The 25553-nt window shown below is 37.1% G+C and overlaps 1 protein-coding gene across 1 annotated transcript in view; it reads right to left on the bottom strand.

Moving 5' to 3' along the window:
* The window catches only part of LOC150105084 (pentatricopeptide repeat-containing protein 1, mitochondrial), a 135306-nt gene that overhangs the window by 61675 nt on the left and 48078 nt on the right, over positions 1-25553 (bottom strand). Inside the window, exons 4-5 of the mRNA XM_090396141.1 lie at positions 24934-25143; positions 12625-12735 (exon numbers count right to left, since the gene is read on the bottom strand). Coding sequence (XP_090252267.1) covers positions 12625-12735; positions 24934-25143 — 321 coding nt within the window. The remainder of the gene's footprint in view (positions 1-12624; positions 12736-24933; positions 25144-25553) is intronic.

The raw sequence follows: 25553 nt of genomic DNA, 5'->3' as shown, positions 1-25553 counted from the left end.
CCCTACCACACAAATTTGGGCACAGTAGTTTAGGCGAGGTCTTATCAAGGCTCGATACAGAGGAATAATAACTTGCTTATCTCTGTTCGTCAAAGTATTTTTTAGCAACCAAGTGATTTAATGAGCTGATTTAGCCACTTTTGCGATGTGCCCCCCCTAAACTTCAACTTCCTATCCACCACCACTCCCAAATTCCTGGCCTCGTCAGTCTCCTGGAGTACAGTTCCACCAATGTGGTATACTGCTGCTAATCTTTTCACCCCAAAAGCATAACCTCCTTACATTTTGCACATTAAATTAAATTGATCTCCATTCTCCTTAACCCAGTCCTCCAAACTATCCAAATCATCCTGCAAAATTTCAACATCCTGTGCATTCACTATTGCTCTACCCAACTTTGAATCATTAGCAAACAAATGAACAGGTCCTCTCAGATCCTTTCCTATATCGTTAATGAACAAATTAAACAGTAGTGGTCCAAGAACAGAACCCTATGGTACAGACCATCTTTTGGACTCTAGTCCTGAATAAACCACTCTTTGATATCTCTCCATCAACCACCCTCCTATCCATCTCACCAACCCTAAACTGCAGCATATTTACTGATTAGAATTCCATGTGGTATCCTGTCAAATGCCTTAGAAAGATCCAGTAGGATCACTGTAAACCCATTACCCTTATCCAGTTCAGCCGTAACTGTGTTATAAAATGTGAGCAAGTTACTGAGGCATGATCTACCCTTCACAAAACCATGCTGTCCCCTATTCAGTATCCCATTTTCATCTATCCATTCCTGTATTCTCCTCTTGACTATTTTCTCCAAGACCTTGACAATGATTGCTGATAATATAATCACAAAAGCAGACAAAGGGAATCCCACTGTTGTTTTAAATCGGACAACTTACATAGAAAAAATGATGAACCATTTGGTACTGGATCACAACACCAACCAAATGGTCAACTCCAACCCCATGAAATGCTTCAAAAAGAAAAAAACTGAATTAATTAAATCCATTAACACATGGCCAGAAGAAACAACAAAAAAAACCTAATACCTCATTATGCCTGCGTGTCCAGAATTTTGGCCTGCCAAAAATACACAAAACAGACACACCAGTATGTCTGATTGGTGAAGGAATCGACAGTCCAAATTACCACTTAGCCAAAAAATTAGCAGCCACACTCAAGGAATTGGTAGGTCAGTCCCCTTCCTACATAAAATGTCTACATTTCGGGTGCAAAATTTCCTATGTTTCGGGTGTGAAATTTAAGGATATAAGTGAGAGTATTAGAGCACAAAAACAGAGGGAGAAAGAATTGATAGTTGTGGCAGATACGAATGAATTGAAAGGAGATAAATTTTTTATGAGAGAGGACTTGAAAGTATGGTTAAAGGTAGCAAAAGAAAAGAGTAATAGAGTTAGAATGGAGAGTCTGTTGAAATGGTATGACAGAGAGGAGTTTAGAAGGAGGGCCATAATTGCAAATGACATTATGCGCAAGCTATGCAGACGGTGTGGTGTGGAATTCGCGGAAGTTTGGAATGAGTTTTATGGGCGAAAGGATTTATACAAGATGGATGGCCTGCATTTGAATGGATCTGGTGTGCAGAGAGTGGAAAAAGTGTTGCTGAATGAAGTAAAAATGGATGTGCAGAACCAGGGAAACTAAAACTACCAAGGAGGGGGGGGGGAGTGGATATGCGGACATCAGTGAGACAGTTGAGGGTAAGAATGCATATAATGTACCCGAGCAAGTACTAAGGACAAAAAATGGGAATGGGATATTTAGAATAATGCATCAAGATAGGGGTGGGACAAAAGGATCACATTTCATGTATACTAATGCCAGGAGTATTAAGAACAAGAAAGAAGAATTTTTGGCCTTGATTGGCTCTTCCACGTTATTGGCATTAGTGAAACATGGCTGACGGAAGATGATATAGTTAGTGGGATAGAATGTGTAGGTTATAGTGTGTTTAGGAGGGACAGAGAGAATAAAATGGGGGAGGAGGGGTGTTATTGATGATAGCTCATGTACTGCAGCCAAGGAGAATTGAAGTTGTATCGCAGGATAGTGAAAAGAGCTCATTTGAGGCTATTTGGTGTAAGATTGAGACTGGCAGAATAAAATATACAATTGGGTGCTGCTATAGACCAGGTGATGGAATAGATGGTGGAGATAGTATGCATAAACAAATTGATTAAATGAGTGGAAGGAGGGTAATTATTATAGGGGATTTCAACTATAGTAACATTGATTGGAAGGAGGGGAGGACACATGTGAGGAAGGAAATGGATTTTATTCAATTATTAAGGGATAACTATCTGAGATAGTTATCCCTTAATAATTGATTGTAATTGAAAATACCAGGGGTGTGAGAGACCTGGTAATAGCATCTGAGAATTTGAATGTAATGAATATGACCATGTTGCCACCTATTGGTGAGAGTGATCATAAGGTCTTGACCTGGGAAGTGGCTAAAGGTGTGGAATTTTCGATTAGGACAGGGTATATGTGGAATTACCGTGCTGGCAAGTATGACAAGCTTAGGAGATTGCATGGATCAGTGCCATGGCATGTACAACTGCAAGGGCTGGATGTCGATAGAGCATGGGAAGTGGTCAAGGAGCATTTACAGGAGATTATGGCTGATTGTATACCTAGGGTACGAATAGTAAAACAAGTAGGGGTTAAATGGATGAATAACACCATTAAGCTTGAGCTGCAAAAAAAGAAACAACTGTGGAGGGAATTTAAAATCCCTTTCTTGCTGCAAGCAAGAAAGCAACTGTACAAGGCAAAATGATTTTAAGGAATGACGATATTAAGGAGGTCACTGAATCAGTAGATATAGTGGAGTTATTGAGCGAGCACTTTGCAAAAGTATATCACCCAGGTGGTGACTTTGAAAAAATTAAGGAAAACCATTAGTTTATATGGGAGTTGTGATGAATGAAGTGGAGGTGAATAGTGTATTACAGAACCTTAATGTGAATACATCTGTGGGATTGGATGGTATACCGGAACATGTCTTGAGTGAATCGGCTAAGGAATTATCAGTGCCCTTGAACATGTTGTTTAATCTGAGTCTCGGGTTTGTTTTAGTCCCGATGGTGTGGAAAGAGGGGAAAATAGTTTCACTGCATAAAGGAGGATCCAAGACTACGGTTGCAAATTACCGACCGATCAGCATGCCAGGAGTCGTTGTCAAGGTCTTGGAGAAAGTAGTCAAGGGAAAAATACAGGAATGGATTGATGAAAATGAGATACTGTACAGGGGACAGCATGGCTCTGTGAAGAGTAGATCATGCCTCAGTAACTTGCTCAAGTTTTATAACAAGGTGACATCTGACTGGATAAGGGTGACGGGTTTACAGTGATTCTACTGAACCTTGCTAAGGCCTTTGACAGGATACAACATGGAATTCTAATCAGTAAAATGCAGCATATGGCAATGGATATAGGGTTGGTGAGATGGATAGGAGGATGGTTGACGGAGAGATATCAAAGAGTTTATTCAGAAGTAGAATCCAAAAGACGGCCTGTGGCTAGTGGTGTGCCACAGGGCTCTGTTCTTGGACCACTGCTGTTTAATCTGTTCATTAACGATATAGGAAAGGGTCTAAGTGGGACAGTTCATTTGTTTGCTGATGATGCAAAGTTGGGTAGGGCAATAGTGAATGCAGAAGATGTCAAAATTTTGCAGGATGACTTGGATAGGTTGGAGTTCTGTGCTAAGGAGAATAGATGTCAATTTAATGTGACAAAATGTAAGGTTATGCATTTTGGAGTGAAAAGATTAGCAGCAGCATACCACATTGGTGGAACTGAACACCAGGAGATTGATGAGGACTCGGGAGTGTAAGTTTAGGGGGCACATTGCAAAAGTAGCTAAATCAGCTCATCAACTTGGTTGTTGAAAAAACCTTAACGAGCAGAGACAAGCAAGTTATTGTACCTCTGTACTGAGCCTTGATAAGACCTCATCTAGACTACTGTGCCCATATTTGGTCACCTAGGTTCCTTCTTGTTGGGGAGGAGGTGGAGAGGATCAAGAGGCGAGTGACTAAGATGATAGTGGGTCTATGGAATGAACCTTATGAGAACAGGTTGAAGATGTGTGGGTTGCAGAAATTAGTTGATAGGCAGAAAAGGGGAGATATGATTGAGACATTCAAATTGCTAAAGGGATTCTATAGGATTAATTCAGAGGATATTTTTGAGATCATTACTGGTGGTGGGAGAACTAGGGGACACCTATGGATGCTGGGAAAGAGTGTGGTTAGCAATGGTGTTAGAGCTAGGTTCTTTACTTTTAGAGTGGTAACTGAGTGGAATAAACTGCCAGAGTCTGTTGTGGGAGCTATGATGGTGAGTGAGTTCAAGGCAAGGTATGATAGATACTTTGAGAATGTCGTATAGTTATGTGGACATGATGTTTAGGGCCTCCCTCAATGAGTCTAAGGACTCACTGGAGTCGCCCATAATAATAATAATAATAAAATATACACATTTCATAAACAAAATTAAAAACATTACACTCAACAACCAAGATTTATTAGTCAGCTTTGACATAACTTCCCTTTCCACCAATGTCCAAATCAATGATACTATCTTACTCCTACAGAACACATTATCAAACGACATCACGGCCCTCTTTGCTCACATATTCCGCTCCAGATATTCCGTGTGGCAAAACAATTTTTACCCTCAAAAAGAGGGTACAGCAATGGGCTCACCACTTTCCTCCCCCAATAGTTAACTTGTATATGGAAGAATCTGAGCAACGAGCTCTAGAGTCAGCGTGCCTAAAGCCCAAAATTTGACTCAGATACATCCACGATATTTTCGCCATTTGGCCTCATGGTTGCGAAGCACTAAATACAGTCCTCAGCCACATGAACAAACAACACAAACGTATCAATTCACATTGAAATGGAAAAAAACAACTCTCTTCTGTTCCTATACACAGTCATCACACATCTTCCTTCAGGCTGTCTCTCATTCTCAGTCTACTGCAAACCTACTCACACAGGCCAGAATATACACAAAAATTCTTATCACCACCCAACACAAAAACTAGGGGTCATAAGCACCCTTAAACACAGAGCTCAAACAATTTCTTCAAGTGAACAAGCTCTAAACTAGGAATACAAGATCATCAACCATACATTTATGAAAAATTGATACAATAAAAAAACTATCCACCAGATCCTCCACTGAGATACCACTAAAAAAAAAGATTTCAAGAATGCTATTGCCATACCTTATGTTAGATGCATAAAATAGACAGAGCAAAATTTCAAAAAAATAGACAGAGCACTACACAAATACGGCATCAAAACCACCTTTAAACCCCCGACGAAATTAAGACACCTACTCAGTTCTTCCAAAGATCCTCTTCCACACCTAGTCGACCCAGGGGTTTACTAAATACAATGCACATGTAACCTACCATACAAAGGGGAAACAGGGCGAACCATCCCAATTAGGAAGGACGAACACAAACGACACATTAAATACCTCCATTTTGGAAAAATCAGCCTTTCTGACCACGCACTCCAAACATACCACAGAATTGATTGGAAAGGTACCAAGTTCCTACACCGCACCAAAACCTGTTCAAAAGGAAATTTAAAAAAGGTTGTGAAATGTTCAAACAATCCAAATCTGAACAAAAATGATGGTCTAACCATTCCAAGGATGAGGAGGACCCATTTGCATCCTTTATAGCAACTACCAAAGACTTGGTGATGTGGTGGCTAAAATTCAATAGCAACTTGAACTATACAAGTCCAGAATAAAATTGTATTATAACAATCTGAACTGTACAAATCCAGAAGAATCTTAATAACCTTAGTACAGGAGGACTTTAGCAGAGTTTATTGAAGTTTTTTTATTTAATATATTTATTAATTATTTATTTATTTAAAAATTTTTTTTATTTCTTTTTATTTTATTCTTATTTATTTATTTGTTTATTGTTTTATCACTAGAGGTCAGGCTAAGAAAAAGATCAATTAACAGCATAGATTTAATTTACCTTTATAGAGTGCATGGGGGGGTGCTTAAGGGTCAAAGCTGTATAACTGAGAGGAGACCTCCGCATAGTCTTTAAAGGAATGCAGAGAACCGACCAAGGCTTCTGACATAATGTCTAATCTTCACCTTCTCGTGGTGCACATTGTTGGGTATCTAACTGGATACTGAATGAACTAGGATGGGCTGCCAATTTGGGATTTAGCTGACCAAATTGTATTCTTATTGGCTTAAACCAAAATACAAAATGATGGTATAACATACAGAATTTCATGCCGGCTGGGGCATTGCCTGGTTAAACAAGGCCCCATTGTTTTTGCCAGGGAACCAGGGAGAACAGTGAAAAGTCAGCTACTGGAACAATCCTTAAAACACACCCCAACTCAATATCACCAGAGTTGAAGATCAGTACTATCAACATAAGAAGTATGAATGCAAAGAAATGGAGCTAGCTGAGGAATTAGATAAGTATCAGATCAATATAATAGGGGTGACTGAAACAAAAAATACAAAACTGGTGAGACCTTTCTGAGCAATAAATACAAAATGTTATATTCAGGCAATGACAATCAAGGAAAAGAAGAAGTAGCCATAGTATTCAACTAAATACGAGGTGATATGGGCAACTATCAGAATTGGGAAGTGGACAATGAGATTTACTTGTGCGTATGGTCCCACAGAAGGCTCTACTAAGGTAGAAGGGAAGAATTTTTTGAGGCTCTAGAGAAAGCTGCTGACACAATGAAAAAGGAAAAGTTGGTCCTTGTTGGATATCTAAATAGCAGAATAGGAAGCGATTGTGAGACATACAAAAATATTTTAGGAAAATTTGGAGAAAAGAGCAAAGTTAATAATAATGGCAAATACCTGTTGGATTTCTGTTCAGGACATGGACTGGTTATTACTAATACCATGTTCCAACATAAAAATGTGCACAAATTCACATGAAGAGAAGAGGCAAGGAATAAGAAAAGTCTTATTGACTATGTTATTGTTGATAGTGATGTTTTCTCCCTGGTGCAGGACACCAGAGTGTACAGAGGATTTACATTTAAAAGTGATCACTATTTAGTCTTGAGTAGAATAAAATTGAATTTCATATTGAAAAGAATAATATGTAAGAAAGTTTTAAAGCGAATAAAAGTTGAGCAGCTCTCAGATGTGAGCTGTAGACTAAAATACACAAAGATTATTGAAAAAATGAAAGGGCTTGAGAACAGGAACCAAAACTTGGAGATTCAGTGGCAAACCTTGAAGAAAACCCCCTGATTGATTCAGCCAGAGAGGCGTTGGCGAGGTTGTCTGCAAGGATAGAAAAATCAGATCTCCATGGTGGACACAAGAAGTAAAAGAGGCAGTGAAGGAAAAGAAGAATCATCATCATCATCATCAAATTCCTGCCATGTACCCTCAAGGGGTGTACAGGATATGACAGTACTACATGAAAAAATTACATAATTACTAACTTCCTATCTACAATTTTCCTCCAAACCAGTCTGTTTCTTGTCAAGACTCCAACATTATCAGATCTTATATTTCTATCGTCTAAGGCACTTTGTACCGTATCAATCCACCTATAGAAAAGAAAAGAAGAAAGCATATCAAAAGTTCCTGGCAAACAAGTCAGCTTGCGCTCTTAGAGAATACAGAGAAAAATGTAAGAAAGCTAAACACTGTAAAACTAGATAAACAAAAGTCAGGAGGACTTTGGCAAGAACACAGAAAATAAATATCAAGAAGGTAGCAAAATATTCTGGAAGTTGTTGAAGAAGTTCAGAAATGGAGGAAATAGTGCTGTAAAAGGAATTAGAGATGATAAAGGTGACATGAAAACAGGAGAAAAAGATATCCTTGAAGTATGGAGTAATTACTTCGAAATGAAACAAGCAGTGAAAGCGCAGTGGTAAAAAACACTCAACAGGCATACAGTCAAGAATACATATCCATACTTGAAGTAGAAAAAGCCATCAAAGGCTTAAATGTGGAAAGTCAGCAGGAATAGATGATATTCGACTAGAAATGATGAAGTATGAAAGTATAAAAGTCTTGCAGTGGTTGCACTGCATAGTTCAGAAGGCTTGGACAGAGGAACAAATTCCTGAAGATTGGAGTAGAGCTCTCATAGTACCCATATATAAAAAGGGAAATAAAACTGAATGTGAGAATTACAGAGGTATTTCCCGATTGAGTGTTCCTGGTAAGATTTATGCTAGTATACTTAAGAAATGGTTGAAAAGAATTGTGGAAGAAAAGCTTGGTGAAGAACAAGCTGGATTCAGACCAAATAGAGGCTGTTAGGATCAGATCTTCACTTTACAACAAATAGTTGAGAAATCATGGGAATATAACAAAGTTCTGTATTTAAGTTTTCGATCTGGAAAAGGCATATGACAATGTGCCAAGAGAGAAGCTATTTAAAACACTACAGTTATATGGTGTCAATGGGGCATTATATCAAGCAATACTTAGTCTTTATTTGAGTTGTAAGTCAGCAGTTAGAATTGAAGGAAGTACAGGAAGATGGTTTAATGTTAAATCTGGTGTGAGACAAGGATGTACATTATCTCCTCTGTTACTCATTATCTATATGCACCACGTTATGAAGGAAAGTGGTATTAAACATGATATCAAAATTGGAGATGTTAATGTCAGCTCTTTGCTTTATGCGGATGATGTTATACTTCTAAATAAATCCGCTACAAGTCTCCAAGATTCTCTGACTAAATTGATATGATCTGTCAATGGGGCATTATATCAAGCAATACTTAGTCTTTATTTGAGTTGTAAATCAGCAGTTAGGATTGAAGGAAGTACAGGAAGATGGTTTAATGTTAAATCTGGTATGAGACAAGGATGTACATTATCTCCTCTGTTATTCATTATCTATATGAATCATATTATGAAGGAAAGTGGTATTAAACCTGATATATTAAAATTGGAGATGTTAATGTCAGCTCTTTGCTTTATGCAGACAATGTTATACTTCTAAATAAATCTGCTACAAGTCTGCAAGATTCCTGACTAAAATGAATAACTGTTGTAATAGATATGGTATGTAGGTCAGCAATAAAAAGACAAAGACAATGAAAATAGGCAGAATCGTTGAAAATGTCAACTGAGTTGTGAATGGAGAACTTGTGGAACAAGTAAAACATTTCAGCTACTTAGGCACGATTTTTACTGAAGATGGTAAATTAATTATGGAAATAGACAACAGAATCAACAAAGCTGGTATGGTAGGAAGTCAACTGAATAAATTCATATGGAATAAGAGAGAAATTAATCTGAACACTAAATTAGCTGTATACAAGACAGTGTTCAAACCAGTTTTAACTTATGGATTTGAGAGCTGGGTCAGAAGTAAAACATTTGACCAAAGACTAGAGACCGCAGATATGAGAGTCCTGAGAAAGATTAGAGGTGTGAACAGATTGCATCAATGGCAATATTACATTAAAAACGAGGATATTAGGAAAGAACTTGACATTGTCAGCATCCAGGAATGCATTAGCAGAGCTAATCTCAGGTGGTATGGTCACTTAAACAGAATGTGTGATGAAAGATTAGCAAAACAAGTGTTCTCCGCCAGGTTGGCAGGAAAACGACCCAGAGGAAGACCAAGATAGAGATGGATTGATACGGTACAAAGTGCCTTAGATGATAGAAATATAAGATCTGATAATGTTGGAGTCTTGACAAGTAACAGACTGATTTGGAGGAAAATTGTAGATAGGGAGTTAGTAATGATGTAAATTTTTTATGTACTATCATATCCTGTACACCCCTTGAGGGTACATGGCAGGAATTTGATGATGATGAGTGCAAGAGCATGTAGTTTGGTTTCCTATACACATGTATCCTTCTGATGATAACCTCAATACAGGGGTCAAAACGTCAAGTGTTATTTTATTAATAATAAGTAAAATAATCCAATGTAAAGTAAGCCAATGTATTTAAATAAGGGACACTCCTAAACAAAAAACAGGCTATAATAGCCGTATTATAATAATAGTAAAATAATCATTTCAAGACATGTGTTTTGTGTCTCTAAATTCAGAAATATGAATACATATATCTAGGATCTTACTTGTGTGCTTACATTTCAGTATAGAAATCTGATACCACTACAAACTAATTTTACAATAGGCAGCACAATAGACAAGATTTATTATTTTAAAACTTATTCACAATGGTGTAATCCATAACAGGATTTAAAAAGAAAATAATAACAATCTTTTTATACATTATTTAAAAAATGTATTCAGAAGCACTGTGTAAAACTAGCTAAACAAAAGTCACGGGTAGACTTTGGTAAGAACACAGAAAATAAATATATGGAAGGTGACAAAATATTCTGGAGGCTGTTGAAAAAAAAGGAATGGAGGAAAAAGTACTGTAAAAGGAATCAGAGATGATAAAGGTGACATTAAAACTGAATATAATGATATTCTAGATGTCTGGAGTAATTAGTTTGTAAGATTGCTACAAAGAAACAAGCAGTGTCATCATGATGTTAGAAAAGGTAATCAAAAACTTGAAATTTGAAATGGCAGCCAGAGTAGATGAAATCCAACCAGAAATGCTAAAATGTAGAAGTATAAAAGTATTACAGTGGCTGCAGTGCATTGCATAATTAATAAAGGTCAGAGGGTTGACTTCTGGATGATTGCAGCAGAGCTCTTAAAGTACTCATTTATAAAAAAGGGAAATACAATTGAAAGTGGAAATCACAGAGGTATTTCCCTACTGAGTGTTCCTGGTTCCTGCAAGTATACTTGAGAAATGGCTAAGAAAAATTGAAGAAAGGGAGCTTGATGAAGAATAAGCTGGATTCAGGACAAACAGAGGTTGTCAAAATCAGATTTTCACTTTAAGACAAATAGCTGAGAAATCTTGAGAATATAACAAGGACTTGTATTTAAGTTTTGCTGATCTAGAAAAGGCATATGACAAGGTGCCAAGAGGAAATCTCTTTAAAAGGCTATCATTATATGGTGTAAATGGGACATTATACCAAGCAATACATAGTCTCTAGTTAAGCTGTAAGTCAGTAATTAGAATTGGAGGTACAGGAAGATGGTCTAAAGTAAAATCAGGTGTGCGAGAAGGGTGCACATTATCTCCACTGTTATTGTTGTCTATATGGATCACATTATGAAGGAAAATGGTGTTTAATATCTAATATCAAAATTGCCAATGTTAATATGGGCTCTTTACTTTATACAGATAATGTCATATTTCTGAATAAATTCAGTACAAATCTTCAAGATTCTCTGGCTACATTAAATAACTGTTGTAATAAATTTGGTATGAAAATCAGCAATAAAATGACAAAGACAATGAAAATAGGCAGAAACATTGAAGACACCAGCTGCACCCAATGGAAAACATATAGAGCAAGTACAACATTTAGGTGCAATGTTTAGTGAAGATGGCAAATTAAATATGGAAATAGACAACAGAATTAGTAAAGTGGGTAAGGTAGGAAGTCAAATGAATAAATTTATATGGAATAAGAAAGAAATTAGTCAGAAAACACTAAATTAGCTATTTACAAGACAGTGTCTACATAGCTGGGTTAGAAATAAGACGCTTGATGACTGGAGACATCTGATATGAAAGTTTTGAGAAAGTGGAGTGAACCGATAGCATCAATGGCAGTATCACATTAAAAATGATGATATTAGAAAAGAACTTGCCATTGTTATCATCATTCAAGAATGTGAGTAGAGCTAATTTCAGGTGGTAGGCCATTTAAATGGAATGGGAGAGGAAAGAGTAGCAAAACAATTGTCTTTTCCGGATTGGCAGGAAAACAACCCATGTAGATGGTTTGATACAGTAAAAAGTGCCTTAAAAGATAGAAATATAAGATCTGATAATCTTGGAGTCTTGACTGATAACAGATTAATTTTGAGGAAAATTGCTGACTGGAAGTTAGTAATGGTTTAACTTTTTCAAATAGTACTATCATAATTATTCTGTACACCACCAGTGGGTACCTCTCAGGAATTTGATGATGAAAGCACTTACTGCCTAGTTGGTTGAGTTGAAACAATTAACAGTTTGTGGGTTCAAATCCCACCAAACAAGATGAATTTCATTTTCCTGTGCAAGACCACTGTCATGGAGGTTTGAAGCAGTTTTTAAAAAGTTATATGCTTGATCTCTAAAGCAAGATTTTTAGATTGCATAACCCATAGCCTACCCACAGTGCTCACATGTAGGTTTACAATCTTTCATAACTGGAATTCCATAAAAAAAAAATAAATAAATAAAAATAAAATTCGATATGGCTGATGCCAGACTATTTGAGCTCATGCATTAATAATAGTTCCAGTTACTTTTATTGCTATAACAAACTCACTCACCATAACAAAATACTCTATACTCAAAAGTCCCAAGTAAGATCCCATAGATACAATGCTATGCTAAAAGAAATTCATTAAGCAAACTATCCACTAACAAAGTGTTCATATAGTCCCCATGAGTTTTCTGTATTGAGAGTCAACACCATTAGTTAAAGATAATCAAAATATATCTAACAATGGACTCATTTCTTAACAATTCTTTCCAACATACCTGAACAGCAAGAGTGAATCCAACATCTTTTTTGGCAATGCATGCCATAAACAGAAATCCAAATGTTTCACTTGTCACAGAATATTTTTCTCTTGACATTTTATCCACCAACTGAAATTTCAATAAAGTAAAAATAAAATGATAAACTCATTTCTGTATATTATTCAGATACATTTATTTGAATAGTGAGGATAAATACATTACACCTGTTGTTTTATTATTTATGAAATATTTTCCTTTCAATAATTTTATCTACAAAGCCAAATATTATGCTAGTTAAACATTACAGTTTAACTAACCAATAAGGTTGTACATATAGATAATATGGTAAGATTTTTTAAAGCAACTTGAGGTAAACAGAAGTTCCCAAAATGTGACAGAAAGTTTATTATTATCATATTCATAACTCTATTAAATAAGGGCTTCTGTAGTGCAATTGAAAGAACAATGGTATGTTGTGCCCTTTGACTGGAAAAAGTCATTTTTTCCCCCAATTTTCCTAAAACATTCTATATCTCAGATTCATTTGCCATGCCATAATTTAGGACTCCAACAAGAAGCTTTTTGTTTTGTTTTTTTCTTTATATCTCCTGCCCAATTTAATGGCTTAAAAATTTCTATATTTCTTCCTTACTAGAACCTTCCATATAACTATAGGTAAAGATAAATCTCATCATCCACATACACATGTTTAGTGTTGAATATTATAGCTAATCCTACAGGGAGTATTATGGCTGAATATTAGTACTGAATACTATAATGATTGAGAAATATATAGGCACAAGAATTAATAACGATAATTTCCTAATGCAATATTTCGGCCTGAATCTAACAGTCCACCATCTCAGTGCACAAGCAAATTCACAAGGTGGAGCATTAACAAAGGACTGTTATTCCCCTTTTACAGATATTAGCCACATGCTAGATGGAATCATCCAAATAGTGAATAAATAAAACAAAATAAAATAATAAATAAAAGTTAAAAATTAAATGAAAAGAAAAAAAGGGGAGGGAAGGTACTGTTTTGCTATTTATCAGGATGAGATTCTCCCAAATTTTTTCTATGGGCACAGCCATTCCAATTTAAGTTTAGGTGGTGTAAAAGTGATTCTGCACACTGTCTTTAAAACTTAAAATGACACTGATGCAACAGATGTGTATTGGACCAGAGGATACTATGGTCATTGTCCACTTTGCATTGTGCCAGGCCAGATTTTTCAGGCTTATTATGGATAATGTAATACTGGTGTTCATAAAGTTCATTTTTTAACAGAACGTACTGTTTGTCCAACGTATGAGCAGAGGCAATCACACTGAATGTGATAAATGCCAGGTATGGAGAACATGGCCTTTATCTTTCAACCAAGAGGAGATTTTATTAACAGGAAACAATATATGGCAACTAAACTGCATGTTTTAAAGATCTTTGAAATTGATTCACAGATTCCTGCAATGTATGGAACTCGGACCTGGGTACAGGGATCAGGATTCCTATGGAGTGGCTTGTAAGTATCACAGATGCATTTATTATTCATCTTTTAGGCCATTCTATAGCATGATGCTATGGATAGTGTAACCTTCTAGTTGGAAATCTTCATGGGATTGGAGCAGACAACATATACTCTATTAAGCATTTAGCCCATACTACTAAAAAAATGGCATCACTGATGATGCCATTTTTTAGAAGTATGGGCTAAATGCTGTTGAGTATAATGACCTGTGAAGGTGGGTTTATGATGAACAGAAGATGTAAGTACACTAGATATTATTATTATTATTGCTACTTATTATTATTACTATTATAACTACAATACAAACTTTTAAATCAACAACAACATAAAGAAGATCTTGTCATAAGCGGTCTTCCAGAAACTGCATCAACAGAAAATCTCAGAGACATAGTTTTAAAGTTAGGCCATGCAATTGATATCCCCTTACACCCTTACAGCATAATGATATTCAGACTATAAATTGGATTCCTAGGAAGAACAAAAAACAAGTCTTGCCATGACCCACACCAGTCATAGTTTGTCTGACAAGCAAGTCCACAAGAGACAATCTCATAAAAAGCCAGCAGACTGAAAAAACCAGTTGTCAAGGACTTAAACGAATCGCAAGACAACATGCCAATCTTTCTATCTGAGTATTTAACACCATTCAATCAGATTCGGTTGTACCAAGCAAGAAAAGCAAAAACAGAAAAAGAAAAGCAGAAAAAAATTATCAATTTTTGTGGATCAAAGATGGCAAGATATTCTTGAGAAAGTCACACACTTCAAAGTCTATAAAAATAAAAAGCTTGGAAGACATAGATAGGCTGCCAGAGTGAAACAAAAGACTCCAAATTAGTTCAAAAAGAAGACCTCAACACAGCAAAAATAAATGTGAACCATCAAATAGATGTAATTATACCAGAATACATCAGCAATTGTACTTTTGACTCGCTTGATGCATGGAAACAACACACAATACAAGCGAGAGGACTCTCAATCTTGCATATTAACATCAGAAGCATGTAACAATAACAAAAACATTGGTTATTGTTACAGGCTTATCTGAGGAATTACACCGGTGTTATTGATATATTGGTCCTAACAGAAGTATCCATAACTAATGACGAAGTGACTGCTTTCCAAATTCCAGGTTTCCAACACCGTAGAGATCATGCCACCAAACAAAAAGAGGGGGTGGAATATTAATATTTATCGAACATAAATTAATAGCAAAAGAAACTGTCTATCAGTTTGAGCATGCTTTAACCCTTTGCACCTAAATCACTAATACCACCAATAGACAGCATCCCATAATACTAAATGCTATTTACAGGCCACCAAACTTAAACATGAAAAAATTTTTGGATGAACTCAATTGTTGGCTTTCACGGCAAGAAATATGCTCAACCGAATACCTAATGATAATAGCCAACATAAACAAATATTGCAAACGAAAACCAGAACAACACTGCACAATACCTAGACACACTATCCATGTATAACCTAATACAATAACATCATGTACCAGAGAAGAAATATTTGGAAATACTATCACTGCTTCCTGCCTAGATCATATAAACATCCGAGCACCACCAAACAGTTACACTGCATCAGTCATAAAGTGCAAAGTAACAGATCATTACTTCACGGCTCTAAACCTGCACACTAAGACAATATCTATGCAATGTCCCACAGATGAAAAGCAACACAAAACAATAATAGACCAACCACGAAACCACGAAATAAGAAAAACTGACTGAGAACACAAGGCATCAGATATCTTATAGAACAACATTAAATTCACACTGGAGGAAATATATAAAAAAGCTGCAAAGAAAGTCAGAATTCGTTCAAGACCGATCCAAAATCCTTGGATAACACAAAACTTAATCCTAGAAATACACAGAAAGGACACTATGGAAAGAATTAAAGCGATATCCAAATAAAACAACTTTAAAAACTGAATGTAAGATAACAAGGAATCGCCTTACAATACAAATAAGAAATGCAAAAAGAAACCACTACAGAGACAAATTAACCTCTGCACAAAACGACATGAATCAAACCTGGCATCTGATCAACGAGATTCTAGATTGTGCTCCCAACACCATGGCCTCTAAAACCATAAAACACAGCTTCATGAAAGATGCAAAACCAACAATTAGTAAATGACTTTAACCAATACCTTGCAGACTCCATCCAAGAACTGCACAGAAATATTCCCCCAATCATAAAACATGATCCTCCACTTGGATCACAATCAAAACAGACATTATGGTTCCCAACCATAAAAGAAGCAGAACTTCTCTCTGTAATATATCAAATCAAACCAAACAAAGGTCCAGGAATAGATGGTATAAGACCTAAGGATATCAAGCAACATGCAACTGGCTTAGCCCCCATCCTACTAAAATTAATAAATAAAATATTTAAAACAGGACAGATACCAAGTATGCTAAAGACCGCCATAATCACACCCATATACAAACATGGAAAAAGAAATTTAATCAGCAATTACAGACCCATAGCAACATCACCAATTATCAATTAAATTATGGAGTGGATCGTACTAAAGAAACTCACAGCATATACAGAGAACTTTCATATTATCCCCAAAACACAATACGGTTTTCAGAAAAATAAGGGAACAACATCTCTCTTGGAAAACTTTACAGACATAATTAATAGTGCAGTAGACAAAAACAAAATTGCCATGGTAGTCTTTGTTGATCTAACTAAAGCATTTGATACACTCACACATCAAACCTTGTTAGAAAAGTCGAGGCATGTTGGAATAGATGGGCCTCTGCACAGGTGGTTTACAAACTACCTTCAAAATAGAAAGCATATCACACGTATCGGGTCAAACCGAAGTAGAGAGCTATCAGTAACCTGTGGAGTGCCACAGGGAGCTGTACTCTCCCCAACTCTATTCAACTACATGCACGATATTAATCAGCTACTTCTCAAAGGTAGGATCTTCCAATACGCAGACGATACAGCTATAATATCCATCCATAATAATGCAAGCATAGCCCAAACAAATATGCAACCACCCATCAAGCAAAAAATTTAGTTCTCACACCGTTGTTAACCACACTTTTCCTTAATTTCCAGGGATGACCTCTTGTTCTTCCATCAATGTCACACATTTGAAATATTTCCCCTGCATCAATCTTATAAAAATCTTTTAGTAATTTAAATGTTTTTATCATATCCCCTCTTCTCTGCTTATCAACCAACCTCTGCAATCCACAAGCTCTCAATCTATCAATATAGGGAGCATTTTTTACATCACTCACCAACTTAGTCACTCTCCTCTGAACCCTCTCCACAACCTCCTCATCTCCAAGGAATCCAAGTGACCAGACCTGAGCACAGTAATCCAAATGTGGTAGTATCAACGCCTTATAAAAGGAAATAATAACCTCTTTATCTCTGGATGTTAGTGTGTTCCTCAATAACCAAGTAATCCTATGTGCAATCTTGAACACCTTAGAAATGTGTCTCCTGAACTTCATCTCCCTATCCACAAACACCTCCAAGTCACTAGCCTCATCAATCTCTTGGAGCACCATTCCATCAATGTAGTGCACAGCTGATAATCTTTTAATCCCAAAATGCATTACTTTACACTTTTCCGCATCGAACAATATCAAAACAATATCTATCATTCCTCTTCTTGAATTCATTTACAGACGAAAAACTCACGACTGAGTCAAGCAATGAATTCCACTCGTTCACCACCTTTCAAGCAAAATATCTAGTTCTCACACCCTTGTTAACCACACGTTTACTTAATTTCCAGGGATGACCTCTTGTTCTTCCATCACTATCACACAGCTGAAATATTTTCCCTGCAGTATATCTATTACCTTTTGCCCATTTTGCCAGCTTATTTAAATTCATTTTGCAAACTCTCAACATCAGCTTGATTTTTTATTGAGCTACCCAACTTTGCATCATCAGCAAACAACTGAATATCTCACTTCAAGCGATTCCCTATATCATTTATATACAAATTAAACAATAACAGCCCAAGCACAGAACTCTGCGGCACACCACTGGTCATCTGCTTCATCCTAGACTCTGCTCCTCCATACACTACTTTCTGGTATCTCTCCATGAGCCATTCTCTTATCCATATCACTAGTTTTGTATCCACTCCATCTGCTCTAATTTGCGCAAAAGTATTTTTTTTTTATTATTATTATTATTCAGGCCTCCATGGAGTCAAAAGACTCATCGTGGGAGGTCCTTTCTAAGAAACACAAAGTCAATCAAGACTCATCGAGGGGAAGTCCCCCCACCCTCCTAAGAAACACAAAGTCCATCATACCACTCCTTGAACTCATCAACTGTTCTCACTTCACCACTCCATCAGGCAATGCATTCCATGGTTCAACCACCCTCCATGCAAAGAAACCACTCCTCACCCTTTTGCTCACAGTTTCCTTTCATAACTTCCAGGGATGGCCTCTTGTCATCACTCCTTCCCGCTATTCAACCAAGCGAAAGAACACCTCAGTGTCAACCCTGTAACCACCTCTCAACAGTTTAAAGGTCTCAATCACATCACCTCTCCTTCTTCTATCCACCAAACTATGCAGTCCACATTCCCTCAGCCGATCTTCATAACTATCATTGTACAGTCCTGAAACCATCTTTGTTATCTGGCTTTGTACCCTTTCCACAGTCAATTTATCCCCTTCAAATCCTGGGGACCAAATCTGAGAACAATAGTCCAAGTGTGGTCTGATCAGGGTCTTATACAATGGAATGATAACTGTTTTATCTCTGCAGGTCAGTGTCCTTCTCATTATTACAGCAATCCTCTGTGTTACCTTCACCACCTTTGCAATATGTCTCCTGAATTTCAGGTTTCTATTAATCATCAAATCCCAGATCTCTTGTCTCTCCTACTTCCTCCAGTATAACTCCTCCCATAGGGTATGCAGTGTCCCATCGATGTTTCCCAAACTTCAAGACCTTACATTTTGCTGCATTAAACCGATATCCCCCATTCATTTGCCCATCTATCTAGCTTATTCGAATCCTCTTGCAAGCTGCTGCATCTGCACTATTACTAATAATCCTTTCCAGCTTAGCATCATCTGCAAACAACTGAATATCCCCTTGCAATCCACTGACAATGTCATTGATATAAAGGTTAAACAATATAGGTCCCAGTACTGAGCCCTGTACTGGGCTCAGTACTGTGGGACCCCCACTTGTGACCCTCTGCTTCCTTAAAACTGTCCCACCATACACAACTCTCTGATACCTATCGGACAGCCAATCCTGAATCCAGTTGACCAATCTGACATTCAGACCTATGTGCTGCAACTTAAATATCAGCTTATTATGTGGCACCCTGTCAAATGCCTTCGCTAAGTCTAAGAAAATGGCAGTATATGCTTTCCCCTCATCTAATGCTCTTGTAACTTTATCATAAAAGGCTAGCATATTGCTAAAAGAGCATCCCTTCACAAATCCATATTGACTCTCACAGATAACATTACCCTCATCTGCCCAATGCTGTATATGGTCCTTCACTACTTTCTCCAAGATCTTACTAATTACTGATGACACACAAACTGGACCATAATTAGACATTTCCAGTCTGCTACCACCCTTATGCAATGGCACTACCTTACCTTCCTTCCATTCCATGGGCACCTTTCCCGCAGCCAGATTTTCATTGAAAAGCTAAGTCAAAGGCACTGTCAGTTCCCTAACACATTCTCTCAAAACTCATGGTGAAATACCATCCAGTCCCACAGCTTTACTGACATCCAGAGTACTCAGTATTTGAAACACACTCTTCTCCTGTACCTCTAAACCTCGAACCTGCCTTATCCCTCTAGCATTAAAACTGACTCCTCCAGGATGAAATACTCCAATTAAGTGTTCATTGAACAATTCTACTATGTCCTCTGCATCAGTCACTCTGTTCCCATTTTTATCCCACAATATCATTCTTCCACAGTCATTTCTCCTCCTACTGGCCACATATCTAAAAAATTCTCTAGGATTTTCTTTGGATCTTAGGGCCAATCTCCTCTCATATTCCAGTTTCGTCTTCCTTACCATACTAGTCACTGTTCTGGCCTGTGTTTTATATTCTTCATGCATCTTCTCTTCACCTGTCTCCTTATATCTCTTCCATAGCCTCTTTTTTGCATGAAATTCCTGTTTAATACTGTTTGTCATCCGCTTTACTCCAAATTGTGTCCTCTTGTTCACTCGTGGTATACAACTTACCATTGCTGCTAACAAATATTCTTTCATAATTTCCCACGCACTAATGATATCCCGGCCTTCCGATTCCTCCTTCCATGAAACCACCCCAAGTTGATGTCTTAGACTATTATAATCACCTGCCTTATAATTCCAAATACATTCCCGTCTCTTTGATACTCCTGCATGTCTTCATTTTCCAAGTCAAAACCATATGGTCACTCTCACCAACTGGTGGGAGAGATGTCATCTCAGTTATTATCAACTCCTCTGATGTTATAACCAAATCCAAAACTCTTGAACCTCTTGTTCCCACTATTACATGTTGCCTAAGACATTTGTCCCTCAAGAATTCTAGAAATTCTATTCCCTTATTGCTACATGCATCTTCCTCTCCCCAGTTTATACTACTGTAGTAAAATCTCCCATAACAATCATTCTTTTTGCATTTGCCAAACTCAACTGTCTAAACATTTCCTGGTCCCCACCCTCTGTACTCCTGGGTCTGTGGCAACACCCCCACTAAATATCCTGTCTTGCCCACCTCTACCTCACACCATATGCTTTCAAAATCATTAGTGTCACTGCTTTCCAGTCTCCACTCTTAGAGGACATAGGTCGTCACTTATCATAAGCAGTACTCCACCACCACACTTTCCCTTCCTATCCTACCAAAAAATGCTGTACCCAGTGACTTCTATTCCTGTTATTATATCCTCTTCTGTCAACCACGTCTCAGTGATCCCAATAATTTTTGGTCAGGCTGATTCTATCTGCGCCACCAATTTCTCTCCCTTATTCCAGATACTCCTGGCATTAGTATATAGCATATAAATGCCGTTGTTTCTATACTCTAGACTCCACTGGGCTCAGTGTTACCTGATGTCATCCCCTTCTCCCAAGTACCCATTCCCACAAGAGGACACCCCTGCTACCATCCTCCCTGGGACACACTGACTTTTTCAGAACAGCAATCTCTCCGGATGCCTACGCCCTTCCTCATTCAAATGTAAGCGGTCTCTTGCATACGATTCCTTTATGTCCTCAAACGTACTCCAAGCATCCACATATTCCAGTCCTCTCTTGTCACACATTCTAGCTATTATGTCATTCAATATTACTGCTCTTCTGCTCAGTTCGTCATTATCATACCTACGCAACACACACACACACACTATCTTTCCTCTTTGTGAGACAGGATATCCCATGTATTCTATGGGATATCCTGTCAAAAGCCTTAGCAAAATCCAGAAGTACCACTGTGTAGGCATTTCCCTTGTCCAACTCAGATGTCATTCTAATATAAAAAGTTAATAAATTGCTAAGGCAGGATCAACCTTTAACAAAACCATGTTGACCCCTATAGCGTATCATATTCTGATCCACCCATTCTTGAATTCTGTACTTAACCAACTTTTCCAATACTTTTACCACCACACCCGAGATGGTGATTGGTCTGTAATTAACCACAGTCTTAGAGCCATCTTTATGCAAAGGAACCACTTTGCCTTCCTTCCACCTCCCTAGGGATCATACCAGAGTTCAAACTTAAGTTAAATAACCAAGTAAGAGGTATTGGCAATTCCTTTGCACATTCAAGCAACACCCGAGCTGATATTCCATCTAAACCTACAGCGGTGTTTGCATTTAAATTCTGCAATATACTAAGTACCTCTGATTTATTAACTTCAATTCTCACATTGGTTATTGCTACAGGTACAGAGATATCCTCACCTGGGTGATAAACTTTTGAAAAGTGACCACTCAGTAACTCTACTATTACATCTGAATTGGTCACCTCAATACCATCAGTACTCACTAAGGTCATCCTTCCAAAGTCATTCTTCCTTTTACTTGCCACATAGCAGAAGAACTCTTTGGGATTACCATTGATCTCCTTGGCGAAGGTCTTCTCATAATCTGATTTAGCTTTTCTTACTATGCTGGTAACCTTCCAAGATTGAGCCATGTACTGCTCATGGTTGTAATGATTGCTTTTCTCCTCATAAATTTTCCATAACATTTTCTTTTTTTGCAGATCAAGCCAGATACCACTACTCATCCATCTAACGCCTACCTTATTTGTCTTCCTGACCATGGGAATACATTCTGATATTGCCTTCCTCAGATACCCGCTGATTATATCCCATGCACTGCTAACATCTTTCCCATGCAATATGTTCTGCCATGGGATGGCTGTAAGCTCACTCCAAAGCTTGTTATAATTACCTAACCTGTAGTTTCATATATACCCCCTTCTTAAGAGAGAAATCCACAAATTTTGCAACTTCCCAAGTCAATACCACATGATCGCTCCACCAATTGGAGGTAAAGAGGACACCTTACTTATGCATATGTCCTCTGAACCTATGACCAGATCCAACCCTCTCAACACCACGAGTCCCTTCAGTTACGTGCTGTTCAAGTAATTATCTTTTAGAAGGTGTATGAATTCATTCCTTTTTGACACGTGATATTTCCTCCTTCCAATTGATATCACCATAATTAAAATCCCCCATAATAATCACTAACCCTGCACTTATTGTACTAATTAGCTCATGCATGAATTCAATATCAACCCCTGTACCCCCTGGCCTATAGCAGCAACCAACTGTATATTTAGTTGCATTGGTCACCATTTCACACCAGACCACCTCAAATGAGCTATCATTCACACATCCATTCTCTTGCTATACTACTTTCTTTGGCTGCAACTCATCAGCTATCATAAACGGTACTCTTCCCCCACTGTATCTTCTCTATCCACCCTGAAAATACTGTACTCATCACATTCAATTCCAGTAACCACATCTTCTGCTGACAGCCAAGTTTCACTAATGTCTACAACTTTTGGGAGAATGCACTGACTAATGCCAAAAATTCTTCCCTCTTATTTCAAATGCTTCTTGCATTAGTATACAAAAATTGCAGATTCCCTTTAGTTCTTGTACCAGCTTTAGAACTGATATACATTCTACTCATTAAAGTAGTCCCATGCTGATTGTTGTCCACTCTATTCTTCAAATTATTCTGCGATAAAAAAACAAATATACATTCACTGCATATGTTTCTATCTCTTACATTCAACCTTTTCAATTTTAATCTCTCTGCCCAATTACTTCGACTTGTTCAGAAAACAGTAACTTCTTCAAACGTTTATGACCCTCCATGTTCAGATGCAACCCATTTCTTGCATACAGCTGTCTTTTGCCTTCAAGCACACTCTAGACATCAACAAATTCCAGACCTCTTTATTTGCACATTCTTGCAATCATATCATTCATTATCATCGCTCATCCACTTAACTCATGGCTGTCAAAACGAGGCAGCACACACACTATCCTCCCTTTGACACTTTTCTTCTTCACAATATCTAACAATGTTCTTAAATCTTTTGCTACCCGATTAATACTACCACTCAGGTCATTTGTACCCACCATAATTATCATCTTTTCTGCATCTCTTTAATGCTAAAGTCACTCTCTCTATTGTTTCACCAGACAAGCACTTCTCAGGTATACCGCTCTCCATACCCTTAATCATTGAATCACCATATATTATACCACTCATAACTTCATTCAAACCCAAACAAGCATCACTCGTGGCCTCATTTGCTACACTACTCAGCATGACTCTCCCAGTTTCATTACTTTCCCTCAACATTTTTTGGCGCACACATATAGCCGTTTCCACAACATATCCACTGCAAAAAATTCAAGGCAGAACTAGATTTTAGTACAGAAGACCTCCATGCTGCCCATATATGCCTCTTTATGGATGCTATTTTCATATGCTGAAGTAGTGCAACAAACAAGCAGTGAAAACACAATATAAACAACAAAGTTTCAACAAAAACACCACTGAAGGTGTTATTGTTGAAACTTCACTTGTACCCAACTGAAGCACAACTGCAACACAATTTGGGACAAAAAGCTTAACTATACTTTAATTTAAAAACACTTTAAATTAAATTAAAATTTTATTTAATTTAAATCACTTAAATTAAATTATCATCATGTTGGAGGCTTAATGGATTGTACACACGGATTTTAAATTAAATTAAAATTAAATTAAATTAATATTAAAATTTTAAATTAAACAACCACTACATTCACTTGCGACACTGGTGCCACCTAGATAGGAGTATGGAAGAGGAGGATGTCCAAGAAAGACAGTTCCCCATCCTTTTCTTAGTATCTTGGCCATCCTCTTGGACATCTTTAGCCTTTTTGGACAAAAATAATTTAATTTCGGATGTAACATTTAATCAACATACAACAGCCACTGTTTTTATACTAAAACAAAGAAAAAAAAATGACCAGTTAAGTCCTGATCATAACTATGTGTAATCTGTTCAAATAAAATTAATGAAAACAATTTCAAATATAAGAGCTATTGTAAACAGATGCTGATACATCTTCTATCTTATTCATCATCATATTTGTCTATAATACAATGGAATTAAAATCAGTATGTGGCTCAAAATCTCATTATTATTTTAGAAGAACCAAAATATTTTTGGAACACTGATTGATTTAATATAGCAATTAACATTATAATTATGAAATACATTTACCTGAAATGCAGTTTCAATATCACCACACCTTCCAAACGCTTTTATCATTGCATGATATGTAATATTACTAGGAAGCCATCCCTTTTCTTCCATCTGTTCCAAAAGTTTAGTAGCTTTCTTTAGTGCAAGTTCGGGAAAAGGAGATTCAGCACATGAATTGAAGAGTCCAGTCAGAGTTGCAGCATTAGGATTTAAGCCTCTTTCTCTCATCTGAAACATTTTACATTTAACTAATATTACTACTAAATAATATGAAACTGCATTACAATTGAGTTATATATTAAATTCTGTAAAGTCAAGAAAAGTACATATATATATGATATGCACAACTGGCTGATAACTGAAAGCAGATTCTTACAAGCAGGTAGACTTCTTCTTCTACAGTTTGGTGTGTTTGCAGTTGCACAGTAAAGGGATGCTAGGCAGTTAGTTGCTGCTCTTGTATGAACAAGTGCAACAGAAAGTGGAGGAATGATGATGGAGTTCAGTAGAGCAATGATAAATGAAGTACCTGTAGAACAGACACAAAGCCAGTCTCACCTGTACCCCACTGTGCTTTAGGTTCTTATACTTCCCACTTATATATATCCCATACACAAGAGTCAAAGGACCAATAAGCA

Source organism: Typopeltis vanoorti, chromosome 7 (assembly GCF_054136105.1).
Source record: "Typopeltis vanoorti isolate ZY-2024b chromosome 7, IOZ_Tvanoo_1.0, whole genome shotgun sequence".
Taxonomy (NCBI): Eukaryota; Metazoa; Arthropoda; class Arachnida; order Uropygi; family Thelyphonidae; genus Typopeltis; species Typopeltis vanoorti.
This window is presented reverse-complemented; position numbering and strand designations above follow the sequence as displayed.